Below are 26,250 nucleotides of genomic sequence, written 5' to 3'. Positions count from 1 at the left end.
GAAGATGAATAATGGAAATCTCATTTTGTACCGACTCCATCTCTCAACATAAAAATAAGCAAACCCCAACATTCTGACACCAACTCAGCTTCATGAAACCTACACTTCAAAATGCCAATTTCACCAACAACAAGGAGGTTTGAATAAGTCAGTTGTGGTTGTTTTTTTTAATGAGGTCATACAGAATATTAATATGCACATGCCTGCAGTGTTTTATAAAGAAAGAACTCACCATATTTTACTGGCCAGCTCTCAAGGTTTAACGTGGCCCTGCCTCTCTCCATCTGCAGGCTCCTGGGCCTACAGGAGATCCATCCACACAGCCAAACCCAACTCCAGTAACAGGGGCAGAACTCAAGGATGCTTCTCCCAGCTTTATGTAATTAATTTGGGAATCAGAACAGCACAAAAACTGGGGCAGGATCTTAAGCTGCTCTGGTAACAAGAGATTCCTTACGGGAACCATCAGTGCCTCTCCAGTTCCTGGTCAGCACAGGAGGGCTCACCCAAGAGCCCCTCACAGCTGTGCAGACTCACCATAAAGGTTCCTGGGAGCTCACACACCCTGCCCATTTCTGGGCAAACTGCTAACTGCAGCTCTAAGTACAGCTTGGTGTATTTACAGGCCCTCTGAAGGACACGAACATTTTACTTAAAGTGAACCCTGCTAAAATCTTCTGTCCAATCTGTCCAACAACCTTGCTTGAGTTTTCATTTTAGGACTATTTACAAAACTCCAGAACTAGCACTAAGACACTTTCCAATCAAACAGAACATGACTGCATAAATGCATTCTAGAGGGAATGAATTATGTGACTCATGATAAACTGTCAGGGTGGATGCAGCTGGAGATGATCCTTAACAATGGGTGGAAGCTTGAAAGAGCTTCACAGTTGGAACTGCTGACGTCTGGTAAATTCACCTACACTGAACCTGCAGAGCTGCTTTATGAAAGTGTTGTGTTTAAACCGCAGTTTTTTCTCCAATCTGTATAACTAAAGATGACCTCAGTCTCTTAAGAGCACAAGTTCATTGAAACACTTCTCTGAGCTACTCTGGGACTCCAAGGACAAGCAGGATGGCCTTACAGAATAAAGATAAATTCACTAGAAAAGTTACTTAAGAGAAGACAGACACCAAATTTTCAAAGACACTTGAAGTGTATGTCAGCTCAGACTCCACAAAGTTCAGGGTGAGATTTCTGTGAAATGAGATGCACCATACTTCTCAGTACTTTGTTTAAAAGCTGGTTATGACATGAGCATGCAGTATTGGACAAAAAGGGTATGCAATGCTCTCTAGAAATTCTAGGCCAACTCCAACACCTGTCAGCCTAAATCAGAATATGCTCTACACAAACTATGCAGTCAAAGGGTTATAATTTCATGGGTTTCACATCCACTTTACTATCCAGACTGCCTCACCCAAACTCCTACCCAAAGCAAGAACTATCATCTAACACTTTAATTAATCCTTGCTTTGATCATGAAGGATAACAAATAGGAAGATAAATGCTTACTTAAGATACTTTCCAGTGCAGAGTTTATTACAGGCATTTCATTTCAGATGGCATTCCTCAGTTTTAACATGTTTTCCTTTGTTTGTTTCTCTGATTAATGTGCTGTGCCTTCTCCAAAGCTCAACACATTTCTCTGCCTCCACTCAAAAACCTGCTGTGGTGAGTTGGCCCAAAGTTCACAACTGCTGTGTAATAAAGTGACCAATGCTCAGTGGTCCCATGGAATTCAGTGTGATGCTGTCTGGTTTGATGTCTGCTTGAAAAGACATCTCACTATGTAATAACCACTGAATGTACCCAGCCATACAACAGAAGACAATATTCAAGGCAGGGTGACAGAGCTCTGGTTTCTTTGGTTTCATTTTAAGCTTCTTAATTTTTTAGAGTTTTAAATTCCAAATCCTGATTCTATGTTGTGATGGATTTGCAAAATCCCTAAACTCTCAAATCAAGAAGTGTGTTGTACTGTCAGTTTTGTGCCATGATCCTACATGATTGTGGAACATGCTCAGTAAGTTCTGAAATTCTAAAGTTCAAGAATAGTGGGTACAAACTATTCTTCAGACGACAAGCAATGATTTTACTGCAAAATAGTCTACTGTCATTGTTACCAACATATAAACCCATTATATATAAAGACCAGCCAAATCAACTATGCTGTCTTAGGGTTTCTTTACGTTGACTCCATTCTTATGTCTCAGAGTTTTACTTCTGGCTGTTACCCACACTAAAGCTGGACTCAAACTTTTTCATTAAATGCTTGGCTTCTATTATCAAATTTTTCAACAATGGAGCAGTTACTACACCCAGATTTTGAAATTATTTTATTATTTTGTGTATTACCAATACACAAATATTGGAGAAGTTAGTACTAATTCCAAGAAACATTATTTTTCCCAATAATGCAATGCTGTAAATGAGCTCTATCCATGAAGTGCTCTATGAGCATCAGGACTGAGCACAGGGGGGAGCCATTTAGTCATAATCCTTAAATTGCATCAAAGGAACTCAAACTGAGGGACAACGGTGAAAGGCAGAATTGCTACCTGAAAATACACATGTAGAGGAAGTAGCTACTGCAAGACACAGAAAAAGTGCTTTTACATCAATGCCACTTCATTAAATCTCAGTGATATTTAGAAGAGCAAATTATTTCCACAAATGCAATGTTACTGAGCCAAAAAGACAGTAAAAACAACAATACATAAACAACCAGCTAGTTCCTAATCAATTATAGACCTGTTTGATCTTAGAGCAGCAGAAGAGAAATATTTCTATCCAATGAGAATCTACCTATTTACGGCAATAAACGCTATACAGAGCTGGCCAGCAGCCCCGGTGTGGGGGCACCCAGCGAGGTGATTACCTGCTTTATGGTGAAGTCGTTAATGAGATGGTGATTGTGCTCGTTGAGGTTGCAGTGCAGGGTGACACAGTCGCTGTGGAACAGCAGGTCCTGCAGAGTGCTGACGCGCTGCAGCCCCAGGGCGCGCTCCATGCCGTCCGACAGGTACGGGTCATAGAAAATCACACTGAAGCCAAAGGCCTTGGCACGCAGGGCCACTGCCTGCCCAACACGCCCTGCAACGACACAGCCACGCCGGGAGAGCAGGTGTGAGGCAGCTGGTGGGGGTCAGGCGGCCTCTCCTGCCCAGTGGGAACCTTGTACCAAACCCTAACACTCTGTACAGCAAGGGCAGCAAAGGGAGGCGTCTCCCCATCCCACTCAGAATCATCACTGGGATCAGAAATGGCACATCTGGGCTGTCTGACACTGTCCTGAACAAAGCAGCAGGTTTGCACCTTTTGTCACCAGGTCTGTGGAAGGCCAGAAGATGTCACGTAATCTGCAATAATCTGTAATGCAAGGCTTGCCTGCTGGGCCTGGTTATGGCAAACACCACTGCCTGTGAGCACATCCTGCCAAGGGCTTATCCTTACCCATGTCAAACCAGCTGGCTTTAATAAAAAGCTGTAAAATTAATCCTCAAAAATGGGTGCAATAACAGATAATTTGTTTAATCTGAAGCACAACCATTCTCAACACATGGAATCTCCTTTCTGGTATTTTTTTTTCATTTTGAGGAACATCCTTCCAGCACTAAAATGCCTACAAGAATCCTGTCATCTAAGGCTTTAAAATACATTCTATTCAGCTACCTGAATAATAAATAAATAAAGTTGATCATATGGCATCTAGCTAAGAGGACTGCAGTCCCACTTGGAATTGACACTGAACTTTGCTTTTTTGTTCACTTCCCTTACTGTCAGATTTCAGAGCTGTATGGGCAAGACTCCACACCACAGTACCAGGAGGTGTGTACTTCCCTTTGACACACTACCAGTAAAACAGAGAGGGAAAACCCCTCTGAGCACATCTGATGAGTTACAGGCATTTTGAAGAGTGAGAACTAACACACTTTCCAAGTTACAACTTCACAGACCAGATATTCACACTGGAGTACTGCAAATGTTGGATAAAGATGTTTCAAAAGCATCGCTCGATACACCATAATAACAATGCCTAATCTGAAAAACAAACCCAAAAAAAGTCAACAAATTTTCCTTTGTAATGTCTAAGTTTGTTCAAAAAAAGCATCAAATCAACCCAGGGAAATCCCGTCTCTTTCCAACTGTGCTTGAAGGGATTTCCCTCTGCTTTTCAGTTTCTCTTTGAATAAACTTCAGAAGCCACAGGAAGAAAGGTTTTTGCTGATCACTTAATGTGAACACAGCAATTCTGCAGTGCTTAGTGACAGATGTGCTTGGAATATTAAACAGTATATCAATCTGACAGGGGCTGTCTGCTTTTCTTTGGGGACATCAGGTTAGAATCCTCCTCAAAATCTTTCATTTCAACACTTGCATGCATGTTATTTGTTTGCTTTCCAGGCTGTTTTTATAAATTTGAATTAGAAAATTTTCAACACAAACACTGTATTGTTTCCAAATTTTGGCATGTTCACAGCTCAAGGAATCAGTCACACAACTGTAAATATTTTTCTTTTTTTTTTTTTTTAACAAAGCATATAACTGTTACTCCAGCTCCATTCATTTTCACATGCAACATTCTGTCATCTGTTCTTTTTTTTTACACTCTTTACAACACTAATACCTGAGGGGATTCACAACAGCAAAATCTCTTACAACAGCCTCTCCAGTCAAAGCCACACTTCATTCACCCCACCCAGGCCAATAAACCAAAGCCTTCTTCAATGGGCACAGAAGTTTCCTTCAGAAACACCAGGGAATCACATCTGTATTTCTAAGCAGAATTATCCTATTACCAATATTTCATGGGATACAACTCTGCAATTGACAATTCATATTTAGTCTTAGTCATTACACAACTGGACATAAGGAATTTGCCAATTTCTTTTTAAACTGCTGTCTGACATAAAGAACAACCACAAAACTATGACCTTTTTTCCTTTCCTGACTCTCCTGGGCATGAGGGGTGGTCCAAAACCTACCTCAACACACTGAGGACAATACAGCACACAAAGCATCCCACCTCTGGGACAACTCTATGGTAAGAGCATATCAAATTGTTATGAATATTCATGGCTGCTTCCAGGGAGAGCAAAATCTTAAGCTTAAAACCTTAATTTATTAGTTGGCAGTGTGAGAAAAATGCAGAATATGAAAGTTGCATACAATTGCAAAAAAAGCAGAAAGCAACAAGAGTGTATTTTCAAGGAAATCAAAGTTCTAGCAAGGTCCATTCATCATTTCAGAAGATCTCCTGTTACAGCCTCATCCATTCAACCCAAATCCCCCAATTTCCAGGTGTGACTGACCGTGACCCTGCCACTGACCTGACCTGAGTGTGACAGTGCAGCAGCTGCAGCTCAAGGACCCTGCTCAGCCCTGGCCAGTGCACACTCATCCTCTGCTGGTATTGCAGAGTTCTATAAAATGACCCTGGGACCATGGAAATGATGATGTTGACCTGCCTGCAGACTTGCATGGGAAGAAAAAGTGCTTTCACTTAGCAGCTGTTCCCTGCCTGTGCAACAGCAGTGGAGAAGATGGGTAATATTTCCTCCTTGTTGGAGAACTCTGAAATGTGGAGAGTGCTGTTCTGTTACATTTCCTGCTGAGCACATTAAGAGAGCCAGTAGGACTGCTAAGAGTAGAGCATTTACTGCAGAGTAATACCACCCAACTCTTAAGCCTTATTTACTAATAACACAGGTTAGTAATTTGGCCAAGCATCTAGGCAGGGCAGTGGGACTGCTGAGAGAACAGAGCAGGTGAGGAAAGACAAACTGAGTGATGACATTCAAAGAATTTCACCTTTCTTGGGTGAGGAAATGCATTAGTCATCAGCATTTCTCACTGAGAAGGAAGGGAAAGGGAGTGCAACTTCACTGCTGTAAAATTATCATTAGAGCAGAACCAGGGCCAGATGTCTATTCAGCCAAGTACTTACATGCTGCTGCTGATAAATATTCCTCCTTAAAAAACTTACAAACCCCTATATTTCTAGATACAAGGTGAAAAAGTAGCTTTTCCTTGGTCTTTTTTTAAATGCAGGGCTAATTATCCACACTTGTGATGCAACACTTAAAATGTAGGACACTGGACAGTAATAAAGATGAAAAGTGACAGACAGCTGTTAAATGATGTGATATTATTATTTATGTAAAGCTCAAAGAGTCAGCCACTTCACAAAGACAGAAAGAGGCAAGGGCTGTGCCCTGAGGAGCTCAGGGGCTAACCAAACAACACAACAATGACAAATGGGCTCCAACAAGCACATGAAGGAGGCATTGTGCTCTTGAGTCCCTGCTTATCTTCAAGCTCAATACAAGCAGAGGATGAGAGATGGGTTAACTTTAAAGGAGGAACACAGAGTAATAGGATTAAGCAGGACAGAGCAAGTGTCAAAGCAGGAATATGCATGAGAGGAGGGAGAGAGAGTGGGTGATGGAAGGAAGGCAAGTGAGTCACGAAACTTGGCTAGATCAGTGGATAAGGAAGTGAGCAGCTGAAATTTGGAGACACAGCCATTCCCCAGCACAGAGATAGGCAGGAGCCAGGGTGCTTCTCTCTGGCAAAGAGTAAAGCCCAGGAGCAGATGCTGAGAAGGTCTGCAGTTAGCTGTTGCAGCAGCAGTGATAAATTGAAGCAACCCACTGCTGGAGAGAGCACAAGTTTGAAGACAAGAACAGACAAACACAGTTGTGGCTGAGAGGAGATGATCTCAGACACACGTTGGGGACAAAGGACAGAAACTGAGACACGACACAGAGGAAAGGGCTGAGCAACAGATGATGAGAACTGTTTATTTTGTGTGTAATACATCCACTTCATAGCATCTGGGTGGATCATCACTTCTGACACTGACATGTCTAAATAATAAACTGAGGCAAAACTCCAGATGCGGGGAGAGGCCACTAGTGAAGAAACACCACCTAAGGACAACAGTCTCTGGTTGTAAAGGCATGTTTGAGTCTGAAACCCAAGACAGCTAACCTCTAGCAGTGAGCTGGACTAGAAAAGGGTGCACATCACAGCCTAAGTGCCTGAAGTGCTCACACAGAAATTCTGGTACATCTTCTAAGTCTACATTTTTACTCTTCATTAATACACAGATTCAGAGGAGTTTGTTAGAACAGGTCTGACTCAAAGTGTTGTGCCTATTCACACACATGCACAAGAAGGAAGAGGGGAAGTTTTCAGAAGTGACTTTACAATTTAGTATTCTTTGAATATTCTATGGTAGGAAATAGATAGGAACAACACAAGGCTAGAGATAATGACTGGTCAAAAACTACAACAGAAGCATGCCCTTAAAAATCAGCTTTTACTAGCCTTTTTAGTGTAACATGCACACAAAAGGCTTGCTTTTTAAAACTAAAACCTAGCATTTTGTAAAGCTTTACAGGCATACTGGCAATCTGATTACCCATTTATTCCTCTACACTTTTCAGTCATTGAGAACAAAACCAGCAAAACTCACTTAAGGAAGTCAATGATGAAAGAGTTTTACTTTCTAATCTCAAGTCTGAATCTGTTCAGTAAAAACACCAAACTGAATTACAGCAGTACAGATATCTCCAGCAAACATGCACACTGCATGTGAGCCAAAGCTTCAGTTTCAAAAACCAGGATGCATTTCCATTTTGGAAACACTGCAGGCAACTGTCCATGACTTAGGTACAGATGCTGTGACTGTGAGCACAATAATCATTGTGTGTTTTAATGAGATGCATAATTACATTAGTATAGATTTGAGAAAGCAGCTTCATGTCATGACTAACTTCTTGAAAATCATATTTTAAAGGCAATTCTTTGGTTGTGAAGATGGTTCTGGTGGACTGCATGCTCCTTTAAATGAGCACTATGTAACACCAGGCTATTTTCAGCTTCCAAAAGTAAGAGTTCGAGGCTGGAGTTACTTGACAGCAATGTGTAACTGGAGCAGTCATTTAAATATGATGCTTTGTTGTCAAAATCATATTACTAATTCCTGTGGATGAATAGCACAGCAATTACATCCACAGTCTAGCAGATCTGTGTAAGACAAGCACATGACTGAATAATTTTTATATAGAAACTGACTTGCTTGTTTTTCTTCTCTACTTCTGTAACAGACAGTAATTAATTCATCTCTAGCAAGCCTGTCCATCTGTTGGATGCTGAAAAACATTCAGGGTCACTCAGAGAGGTAAGTAGGTGATTTTATTAGGTCTGGAAACATTTCAAAATTTCTTGCATATATTCTTCCTCTCATTAGAGTTGAAATACAATTTCACATCCACCTCAATCAAATGCACACAAGAACTGCTCTGCAGGGTGTTACTGAAGCAAAGACTTTTTAGTTATGTAAAAAACTGAAAAAGCAAAAAAGTCTAAACAAAACCAGATATGAAAATGGATAAGGGATAAAATACACACATGTAACAGGGCTGAAGTAGGAGGATTCTTGTCCTGGAAAAGGGAAGCGATAGTGTCTCCTCTTACAAGTAGGCAATATGGCAACAGAAAGATGCTGCCATCTTACTGCAGGGGTTCCATACTGCTGTCTCCTTATTGCAAAAGTTTCATATCCTCTTAGTGCTTCTCATGGGCAGCTCCTCCAAGCATTCACTCTCACTCTTTCACAAAGCACCCAGCTGACTCCAGTTCCCTTCTAAACCAGCCACCCCTCTCTTATACACTCTTCTTCTCACTGCTTACAGCTGTGGCCTGGTAAAGTCAGGCCTGTTCCTAATCTCTGATAATTGGCCCAGCTGCAACTCCTTAGGGGTAAGATTACTTTCTAGACTATCGTTATTTTCTTATATTCTATCCCTCTACAGAACGACATACAGAAACTCAGAGAAATGAGAGAACATTATAATAAGTTTTCTGAGGAAAAGGGCGACCATTTGAGTTCTATAATCTACAGGACTGAATGCTTGCCATGTGTGGGATCTCAGCACCTCAGGACTGAGGTGCCGGGCCACCGAGACCACCCTTGGGGGGCTCGGGAGTCCTGGAATGTTCCAGAAGTGTCTGGTGGCTGGACTTTGATCCTACACAGGAGACGACACCTGTATGAGGACAGGAGGGTTTCACCGGGGTGAATGGTGAAGGGATTGGTTAATTAGAGGGTGAGACACAGGGTTTAGGATTTCTGTACAGGGGGGTTTAGAGAAGTAAGATGGAGGAATTGGGGCGTGTCCTGTCCTTCTTCTTCTTCTTCTTCTTCTCCTCCATCTTCTGTGGTGATGGTGGCACTTTGGGATTGGTCATTACTGAAAGTGCACCGGGCAATAAGAATAAAAGGTATTGGGGAAAAATGATAAATATTGTACACGTAACCATGGGTATAAAGATAGGTGACTGTCCGGAGGGCAGGGAGTGTGCTCATGGCTGGCTGCTGAGCAGAGCTCTGTTGGGCCGAAAGAAAATCTTTTAGATAAACAATTAATAAACATAAAAACCGAAAGAAGAACTGAAGCCTCTTCTCGTCCTTTGATACGCGGGCTGCCCCAAGGCCACCCCGGGCCCTTCCAGGCCCTCCAAACAGCCGAAAACCGGACAGCCATGGAGTGAACAAACGCTCCATTTGTCCAGCTCCACCCTTCACTGTTTGTAAGCAAGGGAAGCAGGGTGAGGAGGACGTACCCAGGCCGATGATGCCCAGCGTCTCCCCGCGGATGCGCGCGGCGCCCGAGGCCACCTCCCGGATCTGCTCCACGCTCTGCACGCGCGTGCCCTCGCGCAGCGCCTGGTGCAGCCAGGTGGTTCTGCGGTACAGGTTCAGGATGTGGCACATGGTGGAATCCGCTGTCTCCTCCACGGAGGCGGCTGGCACGTTGCACACGGCGATCCCTGCGGGCAGCAAGCACAGGAGGCCAGTTGCCAAGCAAAGTGCATTTCTTCCATTTAACAGCAATACAGAAGCATGATGTTTGAACTCAACACCTATTTCAACACGTCTTGCACAAATACTGAGCTTCTGACTGTAATGGCAGGCAGAGTACCTGACATAATAGTTGACAACTATGTGCCAACTTATTTCTCTGATTTTTTTATTACTAATTATCATGCTTTTATTTATTGCAAACTAAGGCACTGAATCACATAAGGAAAGCACTGAAGATATCTGATAGTTTAAAACATGGTAAGCATTTTACATTTCCACTGAGCTTGGTGCTTTGAATAACCAAGAGAAACCTGCCTTGCTCTCAACAGTGTGGTCAATGATCAGAGTTTAGGTTTAATTGTGAGTTAGCCTTCCACCACTGGACAAATACCTTCCCAAAACCTATCTGTGCAAATTAAAAAAGGATAAAATAATTTATAAAGCCTTCACAGGATGACTGTTAGTAATTCCACATCATGTGTAGGTAATCATGGTACAGGGAAGGACAATCTGTTACACATTGCACAGAGATTTTTAGAATTACAACAAACCAGACCCCAGTCCTTTCTTGGTCCCCCACATTAAAGGGAACCCATCTAATCATCAGTAGGAAAATGCAAAATCTGCTTCTCCATGGCATGCAAAGGTAATGACAAGTAAGTCCATGTTCCTAACAGCTGAAAAGTCACCAGCTGAAACGAGCATAACATCAAGCAGCCTAAATTGTTACAGCCATAGAAAAGTGTGGAAGGCAGATTATTGATTCAAGACTCACAATACGCCTATGTTACTTCAAAAACAGAAGCAACAAGTGATTGTAATTACATGCAAGTTATCCCATTCTGCTTTTTACCTTCCAGTACTCAATACACAGCAGTTAAGCAAAATGCTTGAAAAACTTTGTGTCCTTTTGGACTTGTCTCTCTTCAGTCTTTCCATGTACTGCATGTTCTCTCTCTAATCACCAGCTCCCACAAATGTTTGTGTCTCAGTTCTGCTGACTGAGACAACAAACAGCACACAGTATAATTTCATGGTGGAGAAGAAAAAAAGTGTTTTGTATCCTAAAAACACCCAAGAACTGTTTTTACTGTTTGGGATTTTACATAACCAGATATTCAGTAAGTTCTCAGCTAATACCAGAATATCTTAGAAGCAAAGAAGAAGAATAAACATTCTCTTCAAAAACAGCACCGATAGTAATATGACAAATAATAAGCTCATGCTATATTTATCTATGTTTTACATTCAAATGCCTTTATTCTGCTGCCCAGTACTTTTTATAGCTTTCTCTACATCCCTAAAAACCTGCACAAGGAACTTACAGAACTCTGTTTCTTTCCTCTGCTGCAGAGATAAGCCTGCCTGCTGAGTCACTGCCCTTAAGACTTACAAGAAGATATACCAGCATCATTTGCTGGAATATTCACCTTGGCATCCTGCTAACATCAATGGTAGAAGGAAATTCACCATTTCTAAAATGGGGAAAAAAGCTTGACTGGGAGGGAGAGGTGAAAGACTGAAAAATAACATCCCTCTAAGTACCTCACATTAAACACTTGCATTTGTTTATACAAAAAAAGTTTTTCATGGAGCAACAATGCAGGTTTTAGATGGCAACGTAAATTAAATAAATGTGTCTCCTAATAGCTGCCATCAACAAAATTATGCTTTAAAAGGAGCTTAAAGAATTATATTATGTATTTGGGAAGAAGAGCAATATACCTTCTTCCCTAATAGGTTTCCTTAGGAAGCTGAGGGAACAAAAGTCAGATAAATTCTCTCCTGAACAGCAGGAATTTATTTTTCTCAATTTTTCTCCAACTCTAAAAGCACTCATTTTTGAAAGGCAGAGACATAGCAAACCACAAAAAGCAGCAAGAGAGAGGCAAGGAAATGAAGAGACATTTCACATGGGAAAAGACAGCACACTCTCATCTCATATCCACTGATCAATGCTCCCTTCCCTTTCCCACTGCTTTCAGTGATTTTGTGCACAGGTTCAATGCTGAAAAATGCAGGTGTTCACAGGCATTACCTGGGCTCCCACTTCGCTGGCATCCAGCTACACCCACAACTTTTATGTATTTTCTAGTCAACTACTAATAAAGTGCAGAAAAAGCATGTTTTATCCAAGAAACACATATTTTCATGCTTTGTAAGAAGATTAAAAGTGCCAACATAAAATAATGCTAAATACGAAAAGCTGGTAACAACCCCATGTGCCAGCTCTACGAAAAATAAGAAGTTACTACAGAAGTTCAGGAATACATTGGACTCTGGTCTAAATCTACATTTCAAAAGCAAATCAAAGCCTTTTATAAAGAGCAAATCACTCTCACATTACCTCCTTAGGATTTGCAGTACTTACACCAGCTCAACAAATGGAAGGCTCTTTGTCTCAGTAATGTTTCATCCCAGCCATTTCACCCAAACTCAATATGAAAATCAGAGATTTTACTGGAATCTTCCCACCATTTACTGGCTTTTGACAGAGTGGACAACAATATTTTTAAATTAAAGGATACACAACCAGGTTGGACCCTCAAATTTATAACTCAGTCTAACACAAGACAGGAACTGAGTAATAAGGAAGGTGGCCATTTAGCATTTCAGATGAACAAGAATTTCCCAAATCTGCTGTGTACTCTAGCCTGAAGAATTATGTGGCTGCATTTGGGTTGTAACCTGGGTTACAAGCCAGCACAGAGACCTGCAGAACAGACAGCCAGCAAACCTTCCAAGATCTTCCTCTTATCAGGGATTTTCTCCACAAACTGGGCTCCTGACTGGTCTGAGCCTTTGATCTGCACCTACATTTTGGCTTTTGATCTAGGATTTCACCCCAGGCCACTCTCTCCACACACACAGGTTTTCTGAGGCTCACAACTCATGTCTGACTGTGGCACCAGTTAAAGCAGCAAAACACAGCCTTGCCCCTCTCAGCCCTCTCCTGGCCTTTCTAAAACTCAGCAAGGAGTGGTTGAGGCTCTGCCACCACTACCACAGGTGAACATTCTTTCACCATTAGCTGACAAACAGACCACACTACAGCTCCTCACTACATCACTGGGGCTACTAAGGACTAAGCACTGCCACACTGAAATAAAGCATATATAATAGCATATATAGTAATATATATATAATAGCATATATAATAAGCACTGAAATAAATGTTTCCAAGATCTTTCCAGAGCAGAATGGGAAACACATTGGTCTCCACAATCTTGGAAAAGAAAATCTTTACTCCAAGTGGTCTGGCCTGACCTTTAGATTACAGATAGGAGATAGTTTAACCTAAAGTAAGAAAAGTACAGATGAGATAGTTGCTTTTCTTACAGTCAAACATCAAGCACCATCTCTTCAAAGTTCCAGTAGCTGAATTTATTCTGAAGAAGCAACAACTGATTCTCCTATAAAACTGGTATTTCTGTTTTATGGACTGGTTTAGTACTAAATCTCATGCATCATAAATAAGTCTCAGACAGTTGATAATGATCTCATTTTTTATTCAAACAGAAGTAGTATGCCAAAATGATGGAATTATATTTTGTAATTAGATTACAGCAGAAGTAGTTAAAATATACAATTGGGGTAAAAAAGAAAGAGATGAAAAATTATGGCCTTTCTCCTTGGGTTTATATTGAGCAGGCAGATTGTCATCCTGCCACAAAGCTGTTAATATTATCACTTAATTAACTAATGCTAGTATCTCCATAATGAGTTTTATACTCTGATGGGAAAATTATACAGCTTACATATGATACTAGTATAAAATCCACAGAACACATTAATACAAAGATTTAGATGCTATCAGATTTCTAGAGGCAAGTATAAGATGCAAAATAAAGTCTGTAATAGCCATACCTAAATCTCCAGCAGATTTGATGTCAATATTATCAAAACCACTGCCAATTCGGACAATTATTCGAAGTGCTTTAAATTTCTCCAGGTCTTCTCGAGTTAAAGTTATAGTGTGATACATCAGGGCACCCACTGCTTCATTTAGTACCTAGAAATTAAATGAAGAAAAAACAATTGGTTTTCTTTGCTTTCACAGAATCTCAGCTTAATCTCATACACATATTCTCAAGTATAAAAGACAGTAAAAGCATTAAATACAGATTCAGGGGGTTTTTTAAAGGTTGCTTTTCTAAATATCTCTTGGTAAGTCTTTTTCATTTAAGTCTCCATTTCAGCATGATGGGATCAGCTTCCACAGAAGGACATGGTCTGTACTTGTGCTCTCAGGGAGAGGGAAAGCTCTCACTCCCCAGGCAATGCTGTGCAATACTGACCCCAGCCCCAGTGCCACGGACTGCATCTGCACACACAGAGCCACACTGCCACAAACAGGGAGGATTTCATGCTCAGGCAGCTGAGACTCAGCCCTGAATGGAGAAACAGAGCAGAGTCTCTGTACAGGCACCACTGCCCTGCTGAACCACTGGATACCTGACCAGAAACCATCCAGTGACCACAAACCCCTTCCACAACACAGACTGAAAGTGCTCACTCACACACACAACCAAAAGTGTTTGCCCCTCAGTTCACTGACACTGCAAATAAGCTCTCACTGACAGAAAACTGGATGTCACATAAATTGGTATTAACTGAGATGCCAAACTTGACATTATCCAGGAAAATCCAAAGCCTCTGAGAAATGAGAAATTGCACGAAAGCAAAATTGCTGCAGAAAAAAAACCCCAAACTTGTGAGAGCACCAAAAAAGCAAAAATAAAAGAGTCAAATTTACAAATTAAATTATGTTAAAGTGCATCCAACCTACACAACAGCACTTAAAACCAAGAGGTGTGGAGTAAGCAGAGGGAGAAGGGGTGTGGAGAATGGAGCCAGACCTGCCCCAGCAGTTTTGAATTCTGCTACCCAGCAGTGACACTGCACCCCACACAGGTGATATCAATTTATTTTTCACACAGCAGAGAGTATTTTCCTCTTTATCTGCAAATTGCACGATTTTACTTCTTCAAAACACTTCCCTGTGCTTGCACCTTCAATGCTCTAGCTAATATCCCAATGGTTCTACAAGACACAAAACATGCACACGTCATTTCAGCAGCTAAGCCAGCTGTAATGAATTCAAGGGATTCCTATGACACACTTCACATAAAAGTTCTGCAGAGGCTCTCAATTTCTTGTTCAGGCTTTTGGGTCTGGTACATGCACAGATTCTGTCACCTGAATTATTTCTGCTCATATGAGCATTTCCTAGCGCAATGCAAGGTCAGTAAAAATAATCAACATACATAATTTTTAAAAAAACCATTGCAGCAAAGCAGAGTCTTGCACACAGAGGATTACAATTGCTGCAACCAAGGATCTGCAACAGTGTTTAAAAATACATAAAGAAAAAATTAAAAGAAAATAAAATCAAACTCCATAAAAAATGAAAGAAAAGCACTTATTACTGAATACTTCACAAAATTATTTATGCTATTTCAACATTGTTTCTGGACTGAGAACTTCAGTTCTAACTCAGATAAAGACAAGATTCCTTTGAGCAGAATTTGCATTTACTAGTAAGAACTGCAAAAAAAATTACAAATTACACATCCTTCAAGAATTCAGCTACAACATAATTCAAAGACCAGCTGTAGGCTCAGATCTTATAAAATGATTACACACACACAAAACTCCTTGATTTTAATGGTGCAAACAAGTCCTTTGGAGATTACGTGCAGCAGCTCCCAATCAGAAGGACTGCACTCACAGGATGTGTTACCTTGAGCTGTTACACAGGGCTAATAAAAACCCAACACAGTTTTGGGTTTGCTTTTCCAGTGACATTACAGCTGGCATGGACCAAGCCCGAGGTATCCTACACAAGAACCAGACCCTCTCAGGAAAGGAAAGCCCACTTAAATGCCCTCAGGTTATTTCTGCTCCCACTAGAGGCTGAAATACAATTGTTCAAGGATCTCCCAGCCTCAGTGTGTGGAAATTTCTTCAAATTCAGTTGCAGCCCCTGCTGCTCCAAGCCTCAAGGTAAGTTCAGATAGCCAGGGTATCTCCAAGAAGCCGTGTCCCTGCTCTGTGCTGTGTCCCTTACTCTCCCCACCCCTCCCGAGGTTGCTGTGGGTGCTGTGCTGCAGCACAAACCATGCTCTGTCAGATAAGCACAACCCGAAGCTCAGAATCCAGGGACACAGCCCTGAGGCAGCCAGAGCCTGTCCCAGGCTGGAACAGCCCCAGGGTGGGTGCTCTGGGGCTGCCACTGCACCCAGCAGGGTCAGAGCACAACTGCCTCACACATTTGTGCCTCACAATCAGCGATTCACGTGGGGAGGCAGATTGTCATTCCATAACCATGCACATTGTATTAACCCAGCCAGCCTAGACTCCAAGGGCACTGGTGTGGACCCATTATGACACAGTTTTTGGGCCCATCTACGTTATGGCTTGGCACCAGGAGGAGACAAAAAAGTACTGGAAAGCTTGGGAATGTGTTCAATAAAAGGGAAAATATTTCCTAGCTGTAGCTTAATGCTGACACTAGCCATTTCCACAGGCAGTTATTTACCCATCACATGGGATATGGAACAAGCAAATGCAAGTGACAAATCTCTCAGAATTTCTTTTTAGTGACTGAGCCTCTCCTAGGATTATGGGCTAGTTAGCAAGGAAATCCACTGCTAAAATTGTAATACCCTGCAAGTGTGTTTTATCACATTAATTTGATAATTTAATTACGTTACTGCTTTTTGCTACTGGACATGTGATAGAAATATGCCAAAAAAGCAGAAAATAATAGCATAAAACCTGAAGTTAGAAACATCCAGCACTGGTGAATGTTAATAATGCCAGTTAGATTTAAAAAAAACAGTGAAAGTTTCTGTATTTTGGAATTATTTGCATAAATTATGTTCTCAGTCATTACATATATTATATGCACACAAGAAGTCTGACAAGTCTTTCAATGAGTAAAATATAACACATGAAACTGATATCCAGCATAAATATCAACAATTCCAGAAAATGAAATTATCTTTAGAAAAAAATAAGCGTGTATAGAAGTAATTCACTGATGATTTAACAAAAGGGATGGATGCATTGAGAAAATCAGGGAGAATAAGTAATTTTTCTCCATCATTTTCCATAATGAACATAATTTTTAACGAATTCAAGAACAATTTTATTACAAGGAGATCAGAGATAGCAGGCAAGGCAGAAATTCCAGACCAGCCTGAGTATGTGGCAGTCAGACCACGCTCTCTGATGATTTCTTGCAAGGAAAGGCAATGGAAAAACCTGAGAGAAAACGAGCAGAGTCAGCTGTGCTCCTCCAGCAGCCATTCCTGCTGCCACCACGCTGCAGCTAAGCCCTCTGGGAAGAGAGGATCCGAGGCCAAGGCTGAAACAGGGACATGAGCTGGCTTCCTTCTGTTACCCAATTACTCTGGAGCTCACCTGCCTGATTTCTGTGCCTTCAGACTTCCTTCCAGCTGTAGGCAGAGCTCAGGGCTGAAAGCCTTTTCATTCCCTGTTCCATGGCTGACAGCTTTTCCCATCACAGCAGCCTGGACAGGTCTCTCTGCTGTTCTTCCAGCTCAACATGACTGCTCTGCTTTCACAACATGCCAGGTCACCAAGGCTCTCAGGGAACAGGTGACAGTAGCAGGAGACACTTCTATTTCCAAGAATTTTACAAATCCCGAGTACTGATTATCCAAGGTTTAAATCCTTCTAAATGTTTTCCCCATCTACATTTTTTCCTCCTTCTTTAGCCATCATGACAAACATCACACAGACACCACTGTGACAAACACATCTCATTATTTGGGGAAGAACTCTGAGCATCTTGCTTACTTTTACAAAAATCACATGCTAAGAACTAAACAGCAAGGCCTTTTCTTGGAGCATCTCAAGGCACTTCTAGATTTGACTATGAGAGGCTGATCCCAGACACTCATGGATCAAATCCAGAGCACAGAAACATAACACAGTAGATGAAATGCCAAACTACTTCAGTGCAGAGACAAAAACAAATTATAAATTACAAGATGAATATGACAAACTCTTCATCTTAAAAACAAAAATCATCACTAGAAAGTGCTGTATTTAATCCAGTTCTAGAAACTACAAAGTGTTGCATTTCTTGGACTTGAAATTACATGTGTCATCTCTAAAAAAATTATGTTCCAGTGTCACCAACAGACTTGAAATATTTTGCACATTTGGGTGGAACAAATGTACTTCACCAAAACGGAGTAAGCCTTGCCTTATTTAACTTGCAAAAAGCAGCTGCATGTTGAATTTGTAACCAATAGTCTGTCACATGGGGAAGGCTGCAGAGACTCAGAGCTGCTCTCAAATCCTCCCTACAGCACTGCAAAGGATCCATGTGAAACCAGCACCACTAAAGCTGAAAGGAAAAGCCAGTGTGCTCAAGTGGTATTTAGGGGCTCTCCAAAGCTCTGTTATATTGTATTGCTTTTTACAAGTTCTTGCTTCTCTTTACAAGCTCTCAGCTCCCTGTTAGGTTCCTATGATCCATGGTGCTGTCAGTAACCCACTTATTTCATATAAACTTTACTCAGCCAGGATACTCTCTAGTGAGGACCCTAAACATTAATACTTGAGTTTATGCTGTCCATAAATACAAGTATAAATATTTTACACAAACATAAACAAAACTTACTTGCAGGCTCCTGAAAACACACTCTCTAAAAGCCTATATATCCATACACTATATAAACTACATATATATACACATGTGACATATATATATGATAGTGTATTTCTACTCTTCTAAAAATTAACATTAAAAATATATATACATACAAATGCATACACACAACTGCATAAATAACCTGTATAGTCTACACACAACTTCCTTTTAAATACTATATTGAAGCCAGTCTTTCCAAGGCAGGATTTACTGACCATTACATGCAGCTTTAATGACAGAAGTCAATTTGAGAATATGGACTCTGAAAACATTTTCACTGAATAAAAGGCTTCAATGAAAAATCTTTAACAGGAGTTCTGTGTGTTAGTTTGTCTATTCATAAGGCTGAATTCAGGTCAAGTACATATATGGACTGAACATCCATACCAAAGGATATTATGGAGTTATGGAAGTCACTGGTGACAACTCCAGCCAGTTTTTTCCCAAGTCTCTCACAAGGAGTCTGATCCAAAGCTCATTCGGTTTTGGGACATTTACAAGGTTTTGGATCAGCCCCAAGGTGACATTTACTCCCAACCAGACCTTATTGTTTAGAACAAGGCTGCTTCCTTTCAATCTGGCTTCTTTGAGAATTTAAATCTGATGGAAAACTTAAATGCTTCATCTGCATCATGAATATAAACAGCACTGATGGTGTAAACACAAGCTTTACTGCTAAACAAAGAATTGGAAGCTTGAAAAATTATCTCACTTAACCATTGCTGTAACAGGGACAAATCAAAGAGCTGAACAACAGCACCATCCTGAATTTGTCTGCATCAGTTTCAAAACATTTGACACTTTTCAGCTCCTCTTTGAAATGGTCCTTGATAAAACTGCCATCACTAGAATTGTTTCTATATTTAATTCCTATGTCAAAGTGTGACTGAAAAATTTCAAGTTCTGTTAAACAGGAAGTTCAGATTTAAAGTTTTTTAAACTTAGAACTACAAATATGGAAATGCAGTATCCTTTTGAAAATTATTCCATGTTGGGCTCAGAAAACAGGAGTCAAAGGATCTGACACACTGTACCCCAATCTCTGCTAAGGCCAGGGTTTACCCAACACACTGCTCCAGGGACTCCTCACTGCTTCCATCAATGCTCTGGTCAGCTGGGTAAATGCTTGAAGCTGAAAACCCAGTCAACCACACACTTTTTTCTTCTACCTGATTTGCAACAAGATGTAGCGAAGTACATAATTACAGAAAAAAGAAAATGGAAAAATGTACTCAGCCACAAATAAACTCTTGACTTCTTTCCAGCCTGTACATTTTGTTTTAAAGACCATTCCTAATCAGTTGTGCTTCCTGTCTCTTCATCTGGGTTTGCAAGAATCACTGTTTTCTCTCTCCTTGGTTGAAATGCCTATCACCAGCCCTCGCAGATTGTTTGTATTTATCCCTCTTGATCTACACAGCACTTCCATGTTACAGAGCACACAGCAAAGGGCAGGAAGCCCAAAAAGCAAAGAACATGAACTCAAAAAAATCCTGGGCAACACAAAGACCTCGAGGGTATGCTTGAGTCTGTTATGCCTCTGAAGGTACAGAAGTGGAAAAGAGCAGCAATATTGCAGGAATCAGAGTGCTGGGTAGGCTGCCAAGGAGCCAGGAAAAGCAGCAAACTGTGAATGGCACTGAAACTAAGAGGGATTGGGAAAAAGAGGCAAACACACAACGGAGCATGAGGTAGGGAAAAAAGAAAGTTGACCTGGAATGAGGATGGAAGCAAGCTAAGTGTTTTTAAATAATTTTTTTGGATGAACAACTGTATTTTTGGCAGAACAAACCAAAACACTGTGTACACTTGGAAGCAGTCTTAGTTACTGAGAGAACTTATTTACACATCATTAATTGTAAAATAAAAGCCAATTTAACAGCAGTGAGTAACTTTTATAGACAGTAATGCAATCTCCAGTAAGAAATTTGAACACTGAAATCTTAAATATTTTTACCCTAAATGACAGAAGTTTTCTGATAGGATGTAATGTCCCGAACTCCCAGTTTTGCCATGATAAGAGTTTGACAAAGGTAATGCTCAACTTCACACAGCCACATGCAACATCTACAATAAAACAGAACTCAGGGGTTAAGGGATAAAAACATCTATTGCAGCCCTGGCTCAAAAATAAACTGCTTTTTCTAGGGAGAATGGGAAACAAGGAGAGAAACCAAATACCAGTCAAACCTTAGACATGAGTAAATTTCTGAAGGAGCATAATAAATGACCCTAACTACAAAGTTATTTCAAAACATTGGGTCACTCTCAGTAAATGTCAGTGTTCATTTAAGCACTGGCAGCCCGATTTTTCAGAAGAAGGGAAATGTATCTTCACCATCCAAGTTGTTTTCCAAAGCAGTGGAATGGGGAACAAACGCTTTGACCTGAGCTGAAGCACAGTTCTACTACATGTAATTACTAATTTGCAACTTTACAACTTGTTACTTATTTTCCATTGTTTAATCTCCTCAGCCATTGGCAAATGAAGAAGTGATTGGCAAATGAACTCTTGGCAGAAGGGAGTTGCTACAGAACTGCAACTCGGTTACCCAGCTGGAGAAAACTTTCTTGAACGAGCACACACAGAGAGGTATTTGCTAAAATCCTGCTCCTGACCCTGCACAGAAATGGCATTGAAATCCTTGCTTCTTTTCCACCTTTCTTTTTGTGTTAAAATCTCTCAGCCTGCTTGCTCCTCCACGAAAAACTACTTGGCTTGTACTTTGCTGTCTCACAAGCTATAAATTCTCCTTTCTACTCTGTTTCCTTGAAAAACTGAAATCACAGTATTTTAAAGCAGGTCTTGTCCCTGAAACTCCCCTGACCAGCAGAAATCCCTTCTGCAGGTTCCAAAATGTTCATTTCTCAAGCTCTGACTGCTCACACCCCTGTGATCAAGGCTCCACACTGTGCAAGCTGAGCTAACATGGGTTCCAACTTTCCTAGAGATCCCTCTGCTGCCTTTCACTCCTTCCCTCCCTCTGGTTCTCGGTTCTCATCTTTCCCCCATCCCATCACAGTCACCCACCTCAGAGCATCAAACAATGTCCATCACCCTTCTGACCCCATCCTAAACTTCCCAGCCTCTGGCATACTCCCTGCAACTTCACATTAAATAGATCTGTATCTGCTAGCCTATGGATTCAGTATCCATATTATCAAAACCTGTATTTCAGCTAACAGGGCAACATCATTAGTATGGCCACAAATGTGAAATCAGAAATACATGAACAGTTTTGATCCTGCTTTAAAGATGCAACTCTTAATTTTAAAATCTTTTGTGAAAACAATTTTGTATTTAGCAAAGCACCATTCCCAAATAATGTATTATGCAAACAGTACTAAAATACAAGTATTCCTCTAAAGATAGGTGAAAAGTAGTCATTTTCCACTGCAGATGAACAGTGAACACTTTTCCCACATAAGTGAACAGTGCTTAACACTCCATAAAACTGCTCTTTCTGCCCATGTTAAGGGAAAACAACAGTATGATAATGAATTCTGGTTTGTGACTTTTGTTGTAGAAATTTATTACCTCGCAGGTCCAAATGTTTTAGGACTGTCTCATCCTTTAGGCAAGTGAAAATCTGCATTATGGCATTGTAGTGATAGGTAGTGAAAGTATTTTTTCCTGATGTATTACTGAGATCATTGAGAATTAATTATTTCTGTATCATAATAATCAAAAGAAGCAAGCTTTAGTATAATCCCCTCAATTCAGCAGTTTTGTAAAGATCAGCAACAGATTACCTATGTCACTCATCAGTTATTCAAATACTTTTCCAAACCTGCAATTTGAGAGAGACACAATCTCAGGATGTGAAAAGTTCATTTATTACACACCACTGCTAACAGAAAATATCCACTGGTTTTTTGCAAGGCACTCATGGCACACAGGAATTACCCAGTTTTGATGCACCAGAGTAAATGATGTTGATTTTAGTAAGCAAATCATAAAACTATACAGGTGGTGGAGCAGCCAATGGTACAGTGTTCAGAGCAGACTGCTCTTAGCTACTAATAGAACAGCATTTCTATTACTTATTCTTCATGTGCCATTTAGTTTTTTAAATGGAATCCATGTATTAACTCCTAACAGCGGTGTGAGAGAGGAAAACAGTAAAACAAAAGCAACTTCTCAACATGATTAAAAGGAAATACACAGAAAAAAAGCATTCTATCACATTTTAATTCTTGATATATAATAAAATGAAAAGGAATTGGGAAAAAAAGCTTGAGTTTCCTCTAAATTAAAAAAAATATTTTCTTTGAACTTAATTTATAAAGCTTTATTTTATTAAAAATCTCAACAAACATTATCTCTGCAGATCCATTATGAATGAAGACTGAGAATTTTTCAATTCCTTGCAAGTGTTCTCAAGTTAGGTTAACATTCACCACATTTTCCACGCAAATTTTGGGTTAGTATTTGTTTTGAAACTCTCTTCCAGTGACATTTCTCAGTGCACAAGGCTGCCTAACCCAACCTGCACAATTCCTTGGCTAAACAGAGAAACCAAAGTTACCCACACAGACAATCCAATACTTGTGGTCTGTCTTTCCAGGAAAAGGCTGAGCAGCAGAAATGTTTCCAAGGAGCATTTCAAGGTACCATGTAGTAGCATTTTGCCCAGAAGTAGCTCTGTCCATGAATTTAATTCAGTAGGGAAGCAGAGGGACAACACCCAATCCACCAAAGCACAGCTCACCACAGACACTGCAGTAACTCACCACAGCTGACACACACTGCTCCCAATCACTGTAACACTTGCATTTCCTACAACACCTCAGCTGTCCCTCTTACACTTTACCTTTTCATGAATTTCTTGTGTAGACTGAGCATCACAAAACGCCACAGTGGCTACGTCCTTCAGAATAGGCATTTCTACTGTGCAGTCCCTGCCGTCCAGCAGCGCTACCAAGGGGCGCGGGTGCATGGGCCCGTTCATGATCGGAGGTCGAATGCCTGCACACAAACACAAAACCTTGTTAGTCAGGCCATGCCAATGGCAGTACAAATAGCTTACAGCCACTCTGCTTTGTTCTGATGGCAGAAAAAGATTTCAAGGACTGAAGCTAATAAAACAGGAACAAGTTTATACTCAGCCGTCAACCAAGTACAGAAGACATTACGAAGAAATTCCATGGAGGTTCAGAAGGCTGAACTTTGAAACATGGACAAAATCACTGAGGGAGGAGTATACTTGTTTTTTAAAGATACATCTCACTAATCAGTGTCTCTGCAACCTCGTTCAACCTTTAGGTTTTGACTGGATTCCACACCTTTGTGAGCTCTAGAAAGAGTGAGAAATATCTTGCCCAGGCTTGCAAGAAGAGTGGAGCTAATGGAATATAATAAGCAACTCAGTGAGGATTTGAGTATTCAATTTACATATATAATGATGATTCTGCTGAGACTAAAATTTAACTTTAAAAAGCCTACAGCAGCAAAATTTTCCATTTACTGAGGATCCAGTGTCCAAGTTTACAGGCAAAATTGCTGACCTATGTAGGTCTGCTTAGACTTAAAAAGTTTCACCAAACAGTTCTATACAGCTTGGTCAAACACGTCATGCTTAATCCACCACTGAAAACTCTTACAAAACAGGAAAAAATGTCCCTCCCTAAATCAATGTCACACTCTGAACACCGTGGAGTGACAAAGAAATTGATGTCAAGTATCTGGGAGAAGGACAATCAGTCCAAACTGAAGATTTAATTTACATCCTCCTTACAGAGTCTGGAAATGAAAAATAATCCGTAAGATATTTAGAGAGCATCTCTTTAACAATACAGATGCTATAAATACATAGAAGTACTCAAGGGAATAATATTAAACCATTGCATTTACAGAAAGTAGTTAGGCATGGGTGGAAAAAGAGACTTCCTGAAGAGATAATGAAAAACAAAACGAAGAATAAAGTACATTTTTTCCTCTTTTAAAATAAGAAGTTTTAAGCACTGCAAAGTGAATCAGGCTAGTTATTTCTTGTATACAAATTTCAACAGATATTTTTGTTGCAGTGTCAATTTTAAAACATTGCTTATTTTCTTGTTAATCCAAGTTGGTCCAACAGCAATGCAAACGACTGAGGTGCCCCAGTTAACTTCTCCAAGCAATCCCTGCATCTGAAGTCCCAGCCTGTGTCAGAAAGCAAGTGGAAGACTGGTATCTGCATTACAAGTGGATGGACAATCAGTAGAATCCCAACCTTACAAGTGTCTGACTCTTTTCTGTTCTGCTTCCAGCACCTCCCCACCCTGATGGCAGCATGGCCTGACTGACTCTGCAGTACCATCACCATTTTTCAGATGGGAACCAAAGTTTGTTATGGCAATTACACTGTTGCACAAACACTCCTAACCTGTGCTATGATAGGTGAGCTTAGAAATGCTTCTGGTACATGTTATTTCACTAATAATGAGCCACCAAAACTAAATGGGAGACATTAATACATAATTTTTTAAAACTGTGCAGCTTGATAGCTTATTATTGATACTTGTTTGAACCAAAAATGGCCACATAACCCTCATACGGACATTTTTAGTAAATAAACTACATACCAGTAATGGGGTACAGGAGACAAACACTAGAATATACAACATAAAAATACTTAAGGTATTAATGGAACAATTCTATCCTTTAATGGGGATTTAATTACAAAACTCCACATTAAATATACTTAAATAATCCTAGGATAAAGCATGTTATAGACTTGCTCACATTTTTTAAAAAACAGTATATATAACAGCATTATTAAAATGCAATTATGTCTAGAAACAAATGCAAAAATGACATTGCAAGACCTCTTCATTTTGCTTAGAGTGACTGTGCTTACTCAACAACTGAAATGTCATGATCTTGTCAGTACAGCAAAGCCAGAAATTCAATAACAAGTCTGAATGCTAGCTAAAATAAAATTTTAAAAGCTAAGAACTTTGATACTAAATTTGTTGCAGATGAATGAGGAAAAATATGGCACAGGTGATTCCCTCAGAGGTACAACTAAAGCACCTCTGTCAGAGCACAGAGTCCAAACTTTAGAAAGTAGGTGAGATTAAAAACTCTCACTTCAAAGAAACACTTTTCTGACCAGGGCTAGCTCAAAAAATCATGAAATGTTACAGCACTAAACAGAGCCCTTTCAGATAATGATTTCTCTAAAGCACATGAAGGTGTGGTCTGGTTTTCCCCTCACACCAGTATATCTGAGATTTGAACCAAGTTACTTGTGCAACACTGGCGCTAAGGGGAATGCCAGGGCAAGCCCCAGAGCACAGGAACTGAGTCAGAAAAGCCCCAGAAGGAGAAACCCCCCTGAGACATTTCAAGGCTTGGTTAAGAATCCCCAGAACTCAAACACATCCAGTGACCTTGACCACAAAAACCCTACAAACCTTTGCTTGCTAAAACCCTTTCTGAACTTCAGCACAGACTTCCTGTTGCACAATCTTTGTGCCCAAATCTCCTGCCCCTGAAGGGCAGGCACTGATTCCCACTTCAGTTAACTTCCAGGAACTTCATCCCAGTGGCAGTTCCTACTTAAAGTTCCCATTTGGGAAGACATGGATTCACTGAAAATCAGAACCTTTGGAACAAAAAGGTTCCTCTTCCAGCATTTGGATACATTCTGCCTGGATTTTATCTGGGAATGTCACACTGCACTGTGCCTCTGG

At 40.5% G+C, this 26,250-nt stretch overlaps 1 protein-coding gene across 7 annotated transcripts in view; it reads right to left on the bottom strand.

Annotated features, from left to right (window-relative positions):
* CTBP1 (C-terminal binding protein 1) overlaps positions 1 to 26,250 on the bottom strand; it is a 237,030-nt gene that overhangs the window by 14,241 nt on the left and 196,539 nt on the right. For all 7 annotated transcript variants that reach the window (XM_064711958.1, XM_064711960.1, XM_064711959.1 and 4 more), the window contains 4 exons: positions 23,385 to 23,539; positions 13,749 to 13,893; positions 9,641 to 9,847; positions 2,886 to 3,100 (listed from right to left, as the gene is read on the bottom strand). In XM_064711958.1, coding sequence (XP_064568028.1) covers positions 2,886 to 3,100; positions 9,641 to 9,847; positions 13,749 to 13,893; positions 23,385 to 23,539 — 722 coding nt within the window. The remainder of the gene's footprint in view (positions 1 to 2,885; positions 3,101 to 9,640; positions 9,848 to 13,748; positions 13,894 to 23,384; positions 23,540 to 26,250) is intronic.

This window comes from Zonotrichia leucophrys, chromosome 4 (assembly GCF_028769735.1).
Source record: "Zonotrichia leucophrys gambelii isolate GWCS_2022_RI chromosome 4, RI_Zleu_2.0, whole genome shotgun sequence".
NCBI classification, from domain to species: domain Eukaryota; kingdom Metazoa; phylum Chordata; class Aves; order Passeriformes; family Passerellidae; genus Zonotrichia; species Zonotrichia leucophrys.
Note: the sequence above shows the minus strand (reverse complement) of the source record. Positions and strands in the feature narration are given on the sequence as shown.